This window comes from Panthera uncia (assembly GCF_023721935.1).
Source record: "Panthera uncia isolate 11264 chromosome B2 unlocalized genomic scaffold, Puncia_PCG_1.0 HiC_scaffold_24, whole genome shotgun sequence".
Lineage (NCBI taxonomy): Eukaryota > Metazoa > Chordata > Mammalia > Carnivora > Felidae > Panthera > Panthera uncia.
Window position 1 is genome coordinate 36,316,974 of NW_026057580.1, and position 18,553 is coordinate 36,335,526.

At 37.7% G+C, this 18,553-nt stretch overlaps 1 protein-coding gene across 2 annotated transcripts; it reads left to right on the forward strand.

Annotated features, from left to right (window-relative positions):
* Positions 1–265: 265 nt before the first annotated feature.
* On the forward strand, positions 266–18,299 carry DDX43 (DEAD-box helicase 43). 2 transcript variants are annotated; one of them, XM_049653898.1, is made up of 17 exons: positions 266–1,213; positions 2,934–2,989; positions 4,920–5,046; positions 6,100–6,231; positions 7,704–7,785; positions 8,653–8,809; positions 9,023–9,141; positions 9,595–9,705; positions 10,076–10,217; positions 11,151–11,251; positions 12,354–12,441; positions 13,439–13,566; positions 13,797–13,906; positions 14,677–14,815; positions 15,460–15,547; positions 16,455–16,607; positions 18,148–18,299. In XM_049653898.1, the coding sequence occupies exons 1-16, from the start codon at positions 964–966 to the stop codon at positions 16,566–16,568; spliced, it is 1,944 nt and encodes a 647-aa protein (XP_049509855.1). In that variant the 5' UTR covers positions 266–963; the 3' UTR covers positions 16,569–16,607; positions 18,148–18,299. The 2 variants fall into 2 exon arrangements, with proteins under 2 accessions (XP_049509855.1, XP_049509856.1); XM_049653899.1 differs by lacking the exon at positions 6,100–6,231.
* The last annotated feature ends 254 nt before the right edge of the window (positions 18,300–18,553 follow it).

An 18,553-nucleotide genomic window follows, 5' to 3' on the forward strand; every position in this document is an offset into this window, starting at 1 on the left:
AGAAAGAAAGAAAGAAAGAAAGAAAGAAAGAAAGAAAGAAAGAAAGAAAGAAAGAAAAGAAAGAAAGTAAGTTACAGTTAATTCCATGTGAGTTAACCCATTCAACCTGGATGGATCACGTTTGGTACTTTTTTTTTCTTTTTTTCATTCCTGAGCATGGACCAGAGAACCTAGCATAATAAAGAACTACTTTGTTTTATAGATGAGTGAACTGAGATTTGTTTAGACAATTCAAAGATCCTAATCAAAGTAGGGGCACGCCTAGCCGACTTGCTTCCTGAAATAATACATCCAGCCACAGAGCCACACTACAATGACGGGAGGGCTTCAGGCATTTATTAAATTTCATTACCTCGCATACAGCAAACATTCAGGTCAAGTGTGTGAAGAGTTAAAGCAGCATTTTTCAGTCCAGAGAGTTTTTAAACTGTGGGTCATTGAATTTTGTGCATAACAACCAATGATTTAAAAATGAATATTAGATTAAATATATCAAAATGCTGCTCTTAGAACAATGGTAAGTGCTGTTTTTTTAACCTTTTGTTTCAAAATTTTTATGTACGTACTGGGTCATGTTGTAAAAATGGCTGACGTTTACGAGTCACGGCTAAAAAACGTTTCTGAACAACTGAGGTTGAGGGTGGTTGGGCTGGGAGTTTCGTAGAGCAAAGCACAAAGGAGAACCCTTGGAAGTACCACACCTGAAAAGGAACCTAAAGCCTGCGCATTGACTCTTTCGAGGAGCCCTCATATGATAGAAAAATTGGATTGGTCAAACAGTGAGGACCACGCCCACAACATCTTGTCCACCAATGGGTGCGTGGCCAGGGCGTGGCGAGCCTTGAGCGGGCTCCTTAAGTAGCGGCTGCGTGGATACCTTATTTAAGACTACGACGGCACGGGGGTGTGGTGCAGATCCCTACTGGAGCGACGTCGGACGCGCGGGATCTTCTTCAAGGAACCATGTCGAGGCAAGAAGCAGACGCCAACGCCTCCTCGTGGGTCGTTGCGACCCGACGAAGCTCGGCAGTGTCCCGGGCTCCAGAAAGGAGGCCGACGGAGGATTCAATTCGAAGAGGTCAGGGGGTCCCTAAGGGCGGCAGAGGTGGCGGCTGGAGGAATTCCTCTGGTCTTCCGCAGCCTGTGGCGCCTGGTGCCCGCGAACCGCCGCTCTGCTTTGGACTGAAGAACATGTGGGTTGGCGCTGTGATCGGTAAGTGAAACAAGGTTGGATAGGCGGGGCGGGGCCAGGGCCTCCCCACCCACTCTCTTTGCCTCCATTCAGCAGCCATCTAATGAGATCAAGGTCTTTAACTGTGATATTTCTAATACCATCTGATGCTAGAATGATGTCACTTTAGATATTTTGTGGAGTTGATATTTTGGGAAACCAAACTCTTAGATTTATCAAATCTTTGGAGTGAAAGGTCAGGCCTTTTCACGACTTAACCCAAAATGAACAAGTCCAAGTCCAATCTGTTTCTTTGAGCACCATTTAGAGCCATTAAAGAAGGTGTAGGATATTAGGGTTGTTCAGAACAGTAGCAATATCTTGCACTGTTTCTTTTACTTGGGTATTTACCTCCTGAAAAACAGGATCTTTTTTTCTTAGTACACCTGAGTCTTAGAAATTCATTTTTGAAAGACACTTAGAAACTATAGAAATGGAGATTTGTCCCATTTGTGGCCATTAAGACAGGATAAATTTGAGCACTTTGCCTATTAGGTATGAGAGCTAATATTTTGTTTTACCCTTTTCTAAACCTGTTTTGAAAAACGACAGCATTTTGCAGGCTGCTGTTAAATAGAGCTGATTGATAGACCAGGTATAGATTTGTTTCCTCGAAGGCTCAGGCTCAAAGATCTGAAGAGTGATGCTCCATAAATGAAAGCCCCTAGATTTGCAGTAAATCACACACTGAACACTTACTGAGCACCTGTGATAGTGCAGGCTCTGTGCTAGAGACCACCCACTTAATGTTGGTTCTGGAGCCACTTTCTTTTTCTTGTAAAAAAAAAAAAAAAAACCAACACATGTATTTAAACTTAAATTTAAGTGCAATACAGTACTGTTAGCTAAAAAAGCAATGTTGCGTGACAGATCTCTGGAATGTTTTCATCTTGGATGACAACTACCCACTGAACAACTCACCATTTTCCCCTTTTCCCATCGCTGGCAAATAAACCATCATCTTTGTTTCTATGTCTGATTACATTAGATACCTCAAAGTCATGCTCTATTTTTTGTGATTGGCTTATTTCATTTAGCATAATGTCCTCAAGCTTCAATCATGTTGTCAAAAAAGGAATACTTCAAGGCTGAAAGCTTTTTTTTAGCATGTTTATAACATGTTTTTCAATTTTGAAATATTAAAATATTTTTTTAGTGCTCATTTACTTTTGAAAGACAGCATGAGCTGGGGAGGAGCAGAGAGCAAGGAAGACAGAATCTGAAGCAGGCTGGGGACTCCCAGTCATCAGCACAGCCCAGTGTGGGCTCAAACCACATACCTTGAGATCAGGACCAGAGCTGAAGTTGGATACTCAACTGACTGAGCCACCCAGGCGCCCCTATACCAAATTTTTTTTTCATTCAGTAGTCTGTTGATAGTCATTTAGGTTGTTTCCATTTCATAACTATTGTGAATAATACAATAATGCTGTAATGAACAGGATAGATATCTTTGAAACAGTTTTCCTTTGGATATACAGCCACAAGAGGAATTGCTGGATCATAGGGTAGTTCTGTTTTTAGTTTTTGACTAACCTCTGTCCCTGTACCAATTTACATTCCCACCAACAGTGCACAAGCTTCCCTTTTCTCATCCTCATTAACACTTGTCTCCTGTATTTTTGATACTCATTCTCATAGGCGTGAGGTGATATCCAGTTGTGGCTTTGATTAAATCTCTTAAATATTTTATTAAAAACAGGTCGTGGTGGGTCAAAAATAAAAGACATACAAAGTACAACAAACACAAAAATACAGGTAAGTGGTCTGTATTAAATCCTCAAAGAACATAGTTCATTTGTAACTATAATTTCTCTAGTTATTAACATACTATTGGTTATTTAAATGAGTTGGCAAAACTCTTCAGGCTGCCATTCTTTTTCAGGAATGGTCCCACACTGTGGTCCATTTCCAGGTCTAGGTTTTGTGACTCCTGGAGGTAAAGATCTTTAGCGATAATCTCAACTGACATTGAGATCTTGAATATTCATCATGTGCTTTTTGGACCCCATCCCTCAAACCCTGACCTGCGCCTGTGTTCCCAGTCTCAGCGACTACATCATTCACCCAGTTCCCAAGCCAGAAATCTCAGATTACTTCCCTCTCCTTATCCTGCAACCAGTCCGTCACTGAGTTCCTTTATATTTCCTGTATTTCTCAAGGGGAATCACATTTGGGACATTCTCCCCTAATCTTCCATTCCACTTCTAGTCTTATCCCCCTCTCACTAGGCTCTACTGTGACCAGGGCAATATTTCTAAAATACAAATTGTTTTCATAATTTGTTTTCTTTTCCTGCATAAAAATTTTTCATAATATCTCAGGCTCTTAAGTCCAGACTCCTTAGCATGGTCCACTTGATCTGTCTCCTTTAACCTCTAGCCTCCTTTGCCTTCACTCCCTCCACTGAACTCCTTGAGTACTTACAGCTGGGCTCCTGACACTCTCCTATCTTAGCTGATATAACTCCTGCTCATCAGGGAGGCCAAAGACCTCCTGCATCCCCATTCTTTCCATCCTCTCCGTGTTCATTTCTGCCTCATTTCAAGAACTTATACGGGGGGCCTGGGTGGCTCAGTAGGTTAACCATCTGACTTCTGTTTTTTAAGCTTTATCCATTTTTCAGAGGCAGACACTGTGAGTGGGGAAGGGGAAGAGAGAATCCAAAGCAGGCTCCCAGCTCTGAGCTGTTAGCACAGTGCCAACACGGGCCTTGAACTCACTGACCACAAGATCATGACCTGAGCTAAAGTTGGACACTGAGCCACCCAGGGGCCCCTAACCATCTGACTCTTGGTTTTCACTCTGGTCTTGATCTCAGTTTGTGGGATTGACCCCTGCATCCAGCTCTGTACTGACATGAGGAGCCTGTTCTTTATCTCCCTCTCTCTGCCTCTACCCTCCACACATGCCCTCTCTCAAAAATAAACATAAAAAGAACATAGAGTTGTCTGTAAATAGTGGAAATTGTTAAGCTTTTTTGAAATCACCAGCCTAAGATAGCATTTGGTATAGCAATTTCCAGATATTGAATCAATGAGGTTATCTGGGATTATGCATAGTTAAGGATGTGACTTCAAGAGTCTTCAAATGTCATGTCAGCCTTGTAGTAAGGTTGCTTTCCCTCAAGTTAAAATTTTACACAAATAACCTGACCATTCAATCTGCTATTAATATAGCACATAGGTTAATCTGCCACATCCCTACAGTTCTGTATGATTTGCCAAATTACAATTTCATGGTTAAAAAGAGGTCAGATTAACAGTTTAATCTTCTAACACTAGTTGCTAAATGTATTCCATAACTGTCACTGTAGGTTTTTTGTAAGTTTATTTTGAGACAGAATTCCAAGCATGCTCTTGCTGTCAAGAGCAGAGCTCAATGAGGGGCTTGATGAACCATGAGATCATGAGCTGAAATAGTCTGACCTTAACCGACAGAGCCACACAGGTGCCCCTGACATGGTAGTTTTTAAATTTAGATTGTCCTGTTCCTTTTCCTCCAACCAGGAGATAGATCTCAGGATAGATTTGTAGAATGAAGAATCCCCTCCAATTAGAACTTAAAGACACTGATAGCAATACTAGATTTACTTAAAATTTTTATGCTGTTTGAAGTTGAGTGATTTTTTTGGAGGGGGGGCGTGGTAAAAGAACTTCAGTCTCACCTATTTTTCTCCTGCTTCTAGATAATAAAAGGTTATCCTGATGCACAGGTCAGGATATTCGGTAGCAAGGGTATGAAGGCCAAGGCCAAAACAGCGATAGATAATGTTGTTAAACAACAAGAAAGTTACAGTTTAAAGCCTAGAATTGGTAAGTAATTTTTGTATAGCACAGCCTTGTTAAAATTTTAAAAATTGCTTTGTTTAAAAATTGCTTAGTTGATGCTTTTCCTGATAACATCTTCAGATTGCTGTCATTAAATCTTATCTGTTATGGATTTTTTCCTTTGAAATGCCAGAATACTCATTTTCTTACATTAAAACACTTAATCTCTATGGTGAGTGAAGCCTTGCAGTTTTACTTTTAGCCACAGGTAAGTGAGAAAAAACAAAATAACCTTTTAATGCATTCACTATTAATGGTAGAAGGATTAGTCATGACCTTCTGCTTCTATCTCTTCCCTAGAATGTGACCAACTTTGAAAACTACCTAGTTTGGCATTTAAAAAAATCTCAGGGTCACCTGGCTGACTCAGTTGGTAGAGCATGTGACTCTTGATCTTGCGGTTATGAGTTTAAGCCCCTTGTTAGGCAGAGTTTACTTAAAAAAATCTCAGATCTTGGACTAAAGGAAAAGCCATTATTGAGCCATTTCCGAAAATATGAAAGTAACAAAAACAGCATCTTAAAGTTGATGGCAGCATTGCCTCTTAGTGTTTCTTAGGAAGGAAGCTCTGGGAGGCCTTTAAGATTCTTTATCTGTTAATCTGGGGTGACCTCTGCCTCACAGGATTGTTGTAAAGATTAATATGGGATTTATTAGCAAACAACAGGCTTTCAAACTAATTTCCATTTCTTTAATAAATTTCCATTTCAGTAACTCTGGTAACTGAAAAACTATACAAATTGTCATAGCATCATAGTACTAAAACCTACTCTTTATATTTTAAGCATTATTTTCTGGTATGTATGTATGTATTTTGAGAGAGTGTGCATGAGCCAGGTAAGGGCAAAGAGAATTCCAAGCTGATAGCACAGAGCCTGAGATGGAGCTTGAATTCACCAACCATGAGATCATGATCTAAGCAGACTGAGCCACCCAGGTGCCCCTATTGTCTGGTTTTTAAACACAAAACAGTAAAGTGGGGTCATTTATACAATTAGGATTTGTTTTGAACTAATTTGGTAAAAAATATTTTAACAGATATTGTTGCTTTCCAACCTTCTGTTGGAAGAGATTTAAGGACAGAGGGTAATAGTACAGAGAATCAGCCATTGATTGATTGGGATCAAATTCGAGAAGATGCTTTGAAATGGAAAAAGAAAAAGTGGGAAGGTTAGTGCTGTATCCTAACATGTACATTTAGTGTTGGTGTACTTTTGGTGTTTTTTTTTTTATTTATTTTTTTGGGTTTTTTTTTGGGGGGGGGCGGGTTTTACTTGAGGTTTTTATCCTCTAAGATGTGTCTTATTTCTAGTAATGAAATCAATATGAAAAATGTTAATAAAACTTTAAATGCTGCAGTTGGTCCCTGTGGCAAGACTTGTTTTCTATGTTTTCTATGCTGTTATCAGTGTTATAATTGGGAAATTAAAATATTAAACTTATGGGGAGCCTGTGTGGATCAGTCAGTTAAACATCCAGCTTTGGCTCAGGTCATGATCTCACAGCTCATTGGTTCAAGCCCCACATCTGGCTCTGCATGGACAGCTCAGCCTGGAGCCTGTTTCAGATTTTGTGCCTTCCTGTCTGCCCCTCCTCCATTTGAGTTCTCTTCCAAAAAAAGTAAACTTAAAAACATTATACTTTTTTGTCTTATTGGAGGTAATTCATGGCAAGAGTTTAATAAAATATAGAAAATCAGGCCCAAGGGGAAAATGAAGACAATGAACATGCCAACCATAAGTGGTTAACATTGTTGGATGTGGTTGAGAAATTGATTCTGGAGTGTCCTTGCTGACAAGAGCAAAATAAGGGAAAAACATTAATAAGAAAGAAAAACAGTTTTTGAGAAGAGATGAGGGTTTTTTTCATTTGCATTAATCTTAAATGAGATTCTCACTTGGAATTATGGAGTGTAATGTTTCACATCCACTAAACTTCAGTCTAAATTCAGGTACTAATTTTGGCTATCACAAGGCAGCAATACAATGTCATTTAAAATTTGCAATGGGCTCAGCACTGTGTGGAGCCTGCTTAACATTCTCCCCTCTTTCCCACTCTCCCCCTCTCAAACTCTCTAAAATAAAGTTAAATTAAAAAGCAAAAAGCTAATGCACTAATAGTGACAAATATTAACAATGACTACTTAAGTGTCCAGTTCATTTGCATGTTAAGTTACCAGTGCCGCCCTGAACAGTATGTGGTAGGGAGATCAAGGATAGGGGGTCCAGAAAAGATTTAAGTTTGGAGGAAGTATGCTAGCCATATAAAAGGAGACAAAATAGCCTCAAAGTGGAATAAATATTCTATACCTAAACAGAAATAAAATGGATCTTCAAAGACAAGGTAAAATCAGTCTACTGTGTTTCAGAAGAAGATTCACCAATTGGGATGATTGTCTTATGTATTCTTTCTCTTACAAAACTTAATTATCAGGGCTCCCTTTCTCAGATAAAAAATGTAATTGAAAGAAACCAAAGCAGGAGATCTCTTAGAGACTAGCATAAGTCTGACTGGCAAAGAACTGTCTAAACCTGTAAGGTGAATTTAATAAATAGATTAGTTTAACTTCTGTTATTGAATAAATTTCAATGAAATATAAATCCTGACTTATCAAAAAGTTTTAATTTTCATCTTTGTTTCAGACTTACCTGCAATTAAGAAAAATTTTTACAAGGAGTCAGAAGCAACAAGTTCAATGTCACAAGAGCAAGTAGAAAGTTGGAGGTGAGTAGTTTTATTTAAGTATTTGTATTGTTATATTATTAAATTAACTCATCAGGCAAACATTTAAAATTACTGCAATCGAAGACTACATTTCTGGTATTCACATGAACTTGGTTACATCCTACATGAAATATTTTAGAACATTGCTATCCAAGAAACCTTTCTGCAAAGATGGAAAAAGGATAGTATTTGTCCAATAGAGAAGTCACTATTGATAGCTATTGAACTTTGAAAATGTGGCTAGTGTAATTAAAGAGCTGAGTTTTTAACTCAGGAAGACTACTGTGGTTAGTGCAGTGCCTGCTGTGTTGCACAGCAGTTTTAGAGAATTATTTCTACTACTGTTAAATCATAAGTTGATATGAATATCAGCATCTCTTCTTCAGTGCTTATTATCTGGAATTAAGGGTCCTAACAGCAACGTGTTTTCTATCAGTCTGTTATAAAACTAAGATAATATGGAAGAGCAGAACAGTTATTCTAGGATTGGAATAGGGCTCAGACTTTGGACAAGTGATCACTTGTCAAATGAGAAATTTCCATTTGATAGGATTGTTGACAGTAAATGTATGTGGAACATTTGTAGAACCTTGTGTATGCCAAGTCTGATAGAAATCATGAAGCATGTGATTTTCAGGCTCTATTCTTCAGCTTTCGATGAAATTTCATTGGCCCATTCATACCATGTATCTTTTTTCTTTTCTGTTAACTATTCTGATAAGAAAAAGATGGGCTCACTTCTATTGTATTTTTCTGTAGTTTGACAGTTGCAGTTGAATTTCTAGATATGATGAGCTAATGCTGGGAAACATTTCTTACTTGGGGAATAAAGTGACCAAAGCCACTAATACTCTTTTTTCCTTAAAGGAAAGAAAATTATAATATAATGTGTGATGACTTGAAAAATGGTCAGAAGCGTCAGATACCAAATCCTACCTGTACTTTTGAGGACGCCTTTAAACATTACCCTGAGGTTATGGAAAACATTAAAAAGGCAGGTTTCAGGAAGCCGACACCAATTCAGGTATGGTTTCTTTAATTCCACTGTTTTACTGACAGTTTTTTCCCCCCAAACAATGTCTGATTATTAGAAGTTAAATCACCAGGGAGTAACTATCCCTTGTGAGCATCCCTGTACCAGCAGGGCCTAGCATGAAAAAAAATGTTGAAAGAAGTTTGTGGCAGGGAGAAGAGGAGCATTTGACTGAAAGATTCACTTTTAATATTTCTGTTTTAGTCACAGACATGGCCAATAGTCCTACAAGGAATAGATCTTATAGGAGTATCCCAAACTGGAACAGGGAAGACATTGTCCTACCTAATGCCTGGATTCATCCATCTCGATTTACAGCCTGTGTAAGAATTTCTACAGCTGGGTTCTCTTCATAGGGGCTTAATAGATGTGGATATCAAAGATGCAATTAAAGTTTCTTTCATCTGTTGCATTGGCCAAAAAGTATGCCTAGCCTCAGGGAAATGAACTTATACTGGCCTGGTTAGAGTATAAGCTGACAAAGGATTTTTAGGAAGTGATAGGTAGTCTTAATAGTGAAATATTGGAAATGTTTAAATTATCACGTCCAATACAATTGTGTGGGAATGTTTGACACAGGGAAAGCGTTGGCCATGTTAAATGAAAAGGCTGGTATCTGGGCCCTTGGTGTTTTGTCGTGCCATTTTTCTGTACTCCACGTTTTGTGGTGAATGTATGTGACTTCTGACATTCATTCCTACAAATTCTGAAAGTGGTGAATGAATGTACTATATGTACCTGAGACAGGTACTTTAATAATTGTTTTCTCTCCAAAGAATTAGAGAAAAAAGGAACGGACCCGGAATGTTAGTCCTTATACCCACTAGGGAATTAGCTCTTCAAGTACAAGCGGAATGTTCTAAGTATTCATATAAAGGCCTTAAAAGGTACGTTGTCATTTCATTGTCCATTCTTGTAAGGGCATTTTTTTAATAATTCATAGCTTTATACATTGTCCCCATTTTTTACACATTTAGAGAATGTGATTGGCTCAGCTTGGGTCAGGCATTACCCCACTCTAAATCAAAGGTAGCCAGGTCAGTGACATCAAGTAACAGTGATGCAAATATGGCTCTTTAGAACACATCACTGAGGGTTGATGGGTGTGGATAGTTCTTAGAAAGGGACAAATACTACCCAGAGGGTATCTGATACTTTCTGATTTACATACCTTTTTTTGTACCTAAAATGCTTTGGTTGGGATTTTGCGTTGTAATGGGACATTCTTTGCCTGAACATGTACCTCTTTTTTTTAAGTGTTTGTATATATGGTGGAGGAGATAGAAATGGTCAGATACAAGAACTGAAAAAAGGAGTAGATATTATTATTGCAACTCCTGGAAGACTGAATGATCTACAAATGAATAACTTTGTCGACCTCAGAAGCATAACTTACTTGGTAATCATGGAGTGAGGGTTTGGGATACTAGGAGGAAGGATAGAATTCTTATTAAAACAGTCTTAGAATACTATCCATGTTGTAATAGTTTTATTTTTTTAAGTTTGAGAAGCAGAGAACACGAGTGGGGGAGGGGCAGAGAGAATGCCAAGCAGGCTCTGCTGCTGGCATAGAGTCCACACAGCCCGATGCAGGGCTTGAAGCCCCAAGATCATGATTTCAGCCAAAACCAAAGGTCTATGCTTTGCATTCTATTTCAGTTTTTATAAATACTAGAAAATGTAGATAAGTAAAAAAAAAATTAAAATCCATGTAGATATTTTAGACATTAACATTTTTTTTAATAAATTTTTTTTAATGTTTATTCATTTTTGAGAGACAGAGACAGAGCATGAGCAGGGAAGGGGCAGAGAGAGAGGGAGACGCAGAATCCGAAGCAGGCTCCAGGCTCTGAGCTGTCAGCACAGAGCCCCATGTGGGGCTCAAACTCACAAACTGTGAGATCATGACCTGAGCCGAAGTCGGGCGTTCAACCGACTGAACCACCCAGGCGCCCCGACATTAACATTTTTTTCATTAGATCTAGAAACTGTAAGCCAGCTTAAATCAATCTGTGTTACAACTAGATCCGCCCTTATTTGTTCTGAAGAAATTAAAATAGTGGCTTAAGGGGTACCTGGGTGGCTCCGTCAGTTAAGCATTAGACTCTTCTGGAATTTGGCTAAGGTCATGATCTCACCTCACCAGGTGTGCGGGAGCCTGGTTGGGACTCTCCCCAACTCCTGCTATCTTTCTCAAAAGGTATTCTTCTAAAATAAATAAAATACTGGCTTAAGTAATAGGGGAAATGAGAGAATTACCTTATTATAGTATGTTAACAGAGCATATTAGTTACCTCCCATGTCTAATGTAGCCACAATCATTTTAATGCAGGTATTAGATGAAGCTGACAAGATGCTGGACATGGGATTTGAACCCCAGATAATGAAGATTTTATTAGATGTGCGCCCAGACAGGCAGACAATTATGACAAGGTAGGTAATATGCCTAATTGCTAGTCTACAAAATAGAAATCACTGGACTAGACTCCATTCTTAATTCCCCTACAGGATGTTAGAGTATTGAAGGTATCTTGAGATGCTTAGGTGAAAGACATTATGTCATCACTTAGGACAGCAATTCAGTGTAGCAGTATAATAATGATTTGGATTTCCTAAGTTAGAGGTAGACATTTCTGTGAAAACATACAGGGAACTCATGGAGGAGAGATTGTTTCAGAAGTGGGGGCCTCACATTTGAAAACATGCACCTGTTCTTAGAGACAAACCTTTGATACTGAATAGTTTTTTGTCCATGATAAAACTGAGAAACAATGTTATTTAAATGAGCCTGGGTGGCTCAGTTTAGCATCCAACTTTGGCTCAGGTCATAATCTTCCAGTTTGAGTTCGAGCCCTCAGTCGGGCTCTGCCAATAGCTCAGAACCTGGAGCCTGATTCAGATTCTGTCCTTCTCTCTGTTCCCCGCTCACACTGTCTCTCTCAAATAAAATAAAAACATTAAATAAAAATAAATGCAGAGTGATCTATAGACTGTTTTCTCTGTGGCTTATAACCTTTATGCCATTAACATTAAAAAGAATAGTGTATAATTGGAAGTATGTCCTCATTTGTTACTAATAGTTCCATTGTTATAACTACAGTGAAAGTACAAAAGGTAAGATTACTTGTATGGATGAAGAAACATTTGAATTTACATGTCCTTTCAGTACACTTAAAATGCTTTTATTTTGCATAAGCACTTGATTTTTTGACTGACAATGTATGCTGACAAAAAATACTGTTTTATAAAGGCCAGGGGAAAACTAATCTAAATCTTGAATTCATTTTTGATTAGAATTTAAGGCATAGATCTTCACCTTGGTTTATAAACTTTTTAATTCAGCTTATTTAAAGGTTTCATCTAGTAGCCTCACTCTAGTCCAGCAATTCTTTGTGAAGTACACATTCTGTAAAAGTCCTCCTTATTTAAAAGTACTGAATTTGTCTTCTATGGGTAATCTGATTCATAGCATTCTTAGGGAAATGGTAATTTTTTATGATAAAATTTTAATGTTTGTATCATGCTTTATTTCCAGTGCAACGTGGCCATATGCTGTCCGTCGACTTGCACAGTCTTATTTAAAAGAGCCCATGATTGTATATGTTGGTACTTTGGACCTAATTGTAAGCTTGTTTTTTATTACTATTACCAAAAATATTTCTTATGAGAATTGTAATTACTTTGTTTTGACATGACAACTCTGTCCACTCCTTAGTTATAGAGAAAATCTTAGATACGTATGATTCATTGATAAAAACTTCAGTATACATCCAAGACTAATTTTAACAATTATGGTAGTTATTTCACATCTAAAATTTTAATAATCCCTCAATACCCTCCTATCCAGTCCTTTTTCCTATTTTCCTGATATCTCATTTTTATTTAATCCTGTTAATCAGGTTCTGAACAAGGTCAACAAGTATATGTGTGTAAGTCTGGTGTTTTGGTGAAATTACGATGGGTCAGTGGGTTCAGATATCAGTAATTATACAATCCATAAAGATCTCCATTATGTATCTCCTCCTTTGAAAGTTCCCTGGCCTTCCACTTAATCGAAATTGGATGTTCGATTAATCATTATTGAAAAATTGATCTTTTAATCACAAGTAATAGTGATAGGTCATTGCCTAGGCTCATTTCATTAGATTGCATGAAAAGTTTGGCTAGATATGGCATTCCTTTCATTAAATGCTATTAAAACCCATTTTATCTCTGGGTTAAATTGTATCAATGATATTTTGAAATTTTGCATTAAAGTGTCAGAATACTCACTGAATGGAAACTCTTGTCCCAAGCTGATCATCCTCCTTCATTATAAGAACTGTACCCAAATTCATGGCAGTTTGGCCTCACTCTGGTCATCTTTCCCAACAATGGTAACCAGTTACTTTCAACTAACTTGCCAAGTACTCAAGTTTCCAACTCAGCTTGGGTGAATAAGTAAGAAGCAAGAGGCTGAACGATAAATCTTTGAGTAGAAACAGGTCCTTTTGAGATGATCTGCCTTTTTCCCCTTGGCAGTTTATTAAAACTTAACCAGTGATGGCGATAGATACATTTTGAGCCAGTGTATATTGTTTGCCTATCAATTTTGATGTACTGATCTTTTGACTCCTTTAGGCAGTAAGTACGGTGAAACAAAACATAATTGTCACCACAGAAGAAGAGAAGCGATCTCATATCCAAACTTTTCTAGAAAACATGTCTCCCAAAGACAAAGTCATCGTGTTTGTTAGTAGAAAAGCTGTGTGAGTATTTTTTCTTTTACATCATTAAATCATCAAACTGATGTGTTTAGCATTAGCTCTATTTGTATATTAATTTCAAACAGTGTATATATATCTTTCAGTATGTTTCAGTCTTCTGCTAATAGAAGTAAATAGAATGGAATAGTCCTTGCTAATAGAAGTAAAACTAGTAAATTGATAGTGGTATTAGAATAAGCACTTAAGATCACTGACTTCATCTTTTACTTCAGTGCCGATCACTTATCAAGTGACCTAATCCTGCAACATATATCAGTGGAGTCCCTTCACGGCAACAGAGAACAGAAAGACCGAGAGAAAGCATTAGAAAACTTTAAAACAGGTATATAAAAAAAAACAAAAAAACAGGTACATTACACAATTAGTATTTGATCCAGTTTAAGTGTATAATGCCTGCACCTGGCTGAGTGACAGCACCTTTTCATGGAACCCATTTCTAAGATCTGTCCTCAGTTTGCAGATCCCAAAACTACTTGCTAGAGCTCTGAATATTCAGATTTTCACAGGCGTCTGGGTGGATCAGTCATTTCAGCATCTGACTCTTGATTTCAGCTCAGGTCTTTATCCCACTGTCATGGAATCAAGCCCCACATTAGGCTCAGTGCTGAGCATGGGTTCAGATTCTTTCTCCCTCTGACCCTCTCCCCTGCTTGGGTGCACACTCTCAAATTAAGAATACGTTTTAATCATATATTAAATATATTTAGCTATCCAAACTCCCAAGAACTAATATTTAAACCTGCATATCAAGGTAATTTGCCATGTGGGGTACTGCCATTAATTTACCTGAAAGTTGTATATCTTTGACATGGTTCGGGTGATGCAGGGACCATCTGCTGAACCATGATGTATATTGTATTATAACTTGCCAGCAGTTTAAAAGAAATATAAATATATATAAATATTATGTTATATTGTATTGTATATAAATATATATACAAATATCCCTTTCTAATTTTCACTGTCATAAGTATTTTAATATTAAAAGTAACAATGGTTCACCCAATTAGATATTAGGGGAGAATATACTTTTCTGATATGTCTTGGGTTGGTTTATGCCAGAATGTATATTCTTTTGGTTTTATTCTTTAGGTAAAATAAGAATACTGATTGCCACAGACTTAGGATCTCGAGGTCTTGATGTCCACGACATCACACATGTTTATAATTACGATTTCCCCCGGAACATTGAAGAATATGTACATAGAGTAGGCCGCACAGGAAGGGCAGGGTAAGTAAGCACAGTCTACCTATGAAAGAAGCCAACCACCATTACTCCGTTCACAAATGATTCTTAGCTAGAAAAGTGTTTTTTGGTCTTGCCTGTAAATTGTCTGTGCCACTTGCTTTGTTACTTTATCCCTGTCCAATTGGCCTGTTCCAGATTCAACCAGATGCCTCTCTGATTAGTTGCAGCTGTTTCTCATTCTACTCTTTGCTTTATATCTATAGTGTCACACTGAGCTACACAGTGGATACTCTACTGTTCCTGTGTAAGAGGACTACTAGCAAATCCCTTGGAAATACGCAGTTGAAACAGTGGTGCCTGGGTGGCTCCGTCAGTTGAGCATCCAATGCTGGGTTTCAGCTCAGGTCATGATCCCAGGGTCACACTGAGCATCAAGCCTGCCTGGGATTCTCTCTCCTCCTCTGCCTCTCCCCCACTTGCATGCACACTCTTTCTCTCTCAAATAAAAATAGAACAGCTCCAGATTATTGAGATTCCAAATTGCTGTTGGAGTGATGCTAACTTTTAATGAATAACGTATTTGGGCTTGTGAAAAAGTTGAGGTTTTGCTATTTTTATTGTTTTGCTAACTGAATCGTGAGTACAGATTATAAAATTGAATTACATGCACTCCTCCCCTTTTATAGGAAGACTGGAATGTCTATTACCCTCATCACTAGAAATGACTGGAGGATCGCTGGTGAGTTAATTAACATTCTGGAAAGAACACATCAGGTGAGAATAAACAACTCAGAACTCTACCTTGTATCACTTTTCTAATGTTCAAATAATTTCATTTATTCCAAGTACCGGGGCTTAGCGCTTGTCAGGAAAAAACATTAAACATGTTATGAGTGCTATAGCATGGCAAAGACAAGGAGCTATGGTATATAATTGGGGAACCTGATCTAATGGTAGTGAGCTTCAATGGAAATCATACTGAGGAAGAAGCCAGTGGGGCAGAGTTTGGAAGAACTGTACAAGAAAGGGGTACATGTTCTAGCAGGCGAACATTCAGGCCCAGTGGTAAGAAAGAACATACAGAAAGTGGCACCAGTTACAGTAGTTAAGGGGACTGGCAAGCAACTGTAAAGGGCCATGCAAGCAGGGAGTGGTAGCATAGTCATGGAAGTTTTAAAAATTTTTTTTTTTAACGTTTATTTATTTTTGAGACAGAGAGAGAGCATGAACGGGGGAGGGGCAGAGAGAGGGAGACACAGAATCCGAAGCAGGCTCCAGGCTCTGAGCCATCAGCCCAGAGCCCGACGCGGGGCTTGAACTCACGAACCGTGAGATCGTGACCTGAGCTGAAGTCGGATGCTCAACCGACTGAGCCACCCAGGCGCCCCAGTCATGGAAGTTTTTAAAGATCAGTCTGGTTTTATTTATTTTTTGAAATAGTTTTTTAATTATTTCTGAGAGGGGAGGGGCAGAGAGAAGGGGATGGGATTGGGAGCAGGTTCTGTGCTGACAGCTCAGAGCCTGGAGTTTGGTTCAAATTCTGTCTCCCTCTCTCTACCCTTCCCCTACTCTTGCTCTTTGTCTCTCAAATAAACAATAGAAAAAATTTTTTAAACTGCCAAGAAAAGCTTTCACTCTGCAAGAAAATCTCATTCCTAGTAATAAACATTTAATGTTTCAGAATGTCCCAGATGAACTTATGGCAATGGCCGAGAGATACAAGGCAAATAAACTGAGAAGAGAAATGGAAAAATTGGGAAAACCCCAAGGAAAACCTAAGAAATGTTATTACTAATGTCCTTGTTGAAAAGTGGTACCAGCCTACCTACAGGAGGTAAAATTTAACACTTTCAAATTTTGGATTTCCAACGGCCTGTTTTCCTTAACTACACTGTTACTATGTTTGTTGCAATCAGCACTATCTCTAAGAGTCATTAACACAAATTATTAGGGGTTATTTAACTTTTATATAAGTTCCAGTTAATATATCTCATTTAGAGTTGCAAGTATTAGAGAGTTGAAAATTTTAAGTTGTATAGAAATCTCATTAAGAGTAACTGAGTTGGCTGAGGTATAAATTGGTAGAAGCTCTGTGCAATTTGATAATGTATCGATTACAAATACATAACCTTTTCAGTTATTAACTTTAGGAATGTATTCTATAAATATGTCTGCATATGTAAGTAAAGATTCATTATTCCAGTATTTGTAGTAGGAAAAGACTAACCTAATTGTCCAGTAGGGGGCTATATGAATAAATTCCAGAGGATTTTTTTAACACTGACAGCCACCCAGTGCTCATCACAAGTGCGCTTCTTGATCCCCTTCTCCTATTTCACTTATCTCCCAATCACCTCCCCTCAGATACCTAGCAGTTCGTACTGTAGTTAAGAATCTGTTTCTTGGTTTGTCTCTTTTTCCTTTGCTTGTATTTTCTTAAATTACACGAGTAAAATCATAGTATGTCTTTCTCTGACTTTTGCTTAGCATGATACCTCTATTTTTTTTTTTTTTTTGTGAACCATATCTGAAGGAATTAGTACTTAGAGAGCTCAAAACTGAATGAAAACCTGATTTAAAAATGGGCAAATGACTTCCATATACCTTTCTCCAAAGATACACAAATGGACAACAAACACTAAAAGATGCTCAGCCTCACTCATCACTGGGGAAATGCAAATAAAAACTAATGAGATTGTCTCACACACATTCAGATGGCTATTATAGAATATCTACTATCAAATAAACTGAGTTTTGGCGAGGAGGGGTAAAATTAGAACTTTTGTGCACTATTGGTGGGAATGTAAGGTGTGTATCCACTGCAGAATAAAGCAGTTCCTCAAAAAAATCAAATAACCCAGCAATTTCATTTCTGGGTTAATATCCAAGAGAATTAAAAGCAGGGTCCCTAAGAGATTTGTCCACCCAAGTTCATAGCTTTCTTAATAGCCAAAAGATGGAGGCAACCCAGGCATAAACAGAGAAACTAATTAGTGTGTAAAGGGAAATTCTGACAGGATGGTACAACATGGGTGAACCTTGAGGATATTATGCTAAATGAAATAAGCCAGTCAAGGACAAATACTGTGTAATTCCACCTAACAACGTAGGTAGGTAGAGTAGTCAGCTTCTAGAGAAAGTAGAGTGGTTTTCAGGAGCCAAAGGGGGAAAATGGGAGGTGTTTAATGGGCATAGATTTTCAGTTTTGCAAGATAAAAAAGTTTAGAGAGTGGCTGTATAAAAATGAAGATACATAACACTAAACTATATTTAAAATGGTCACTGTGGCAGATTTCGTTACATGAATTTTATCACAGTTTAAAATTTAAAGGCTTGGGAATAGCAATTTATGTTTTTCTCTACTTATTTTTCAGATTTCGAGACTTTAGAGATACTATTTAGGATATGTGGAAATATTGCAAACATGCTGGCTGTATGAAGAGATGACTGATTCTAAAATAGTGTTTAAAAAGGTGGAATTCAATATTTTATACCTTCTTTAATAAAATCAAACATTTAAACTTGAGTTAATTTTCCAATTTTATTATCTTTATTTGAAAATAAAAGTACATTTTATCTCCTAAAATGTTGCTCTATTAATGTCAGTCTTTAAAGAGTTTAAAGCCTGTGCAGATGTCATGGCAGTGAAAAAGATACTGTTGACAATTTTTTTCTATGATAAAAAGATAAGGTGATCACCCTGAATAGCCCTTTAATTTTGTTAAATAGAACTTTATTTGGGAGTGCTTGTCTAAATAATTATACTTCACCTACTTCTAA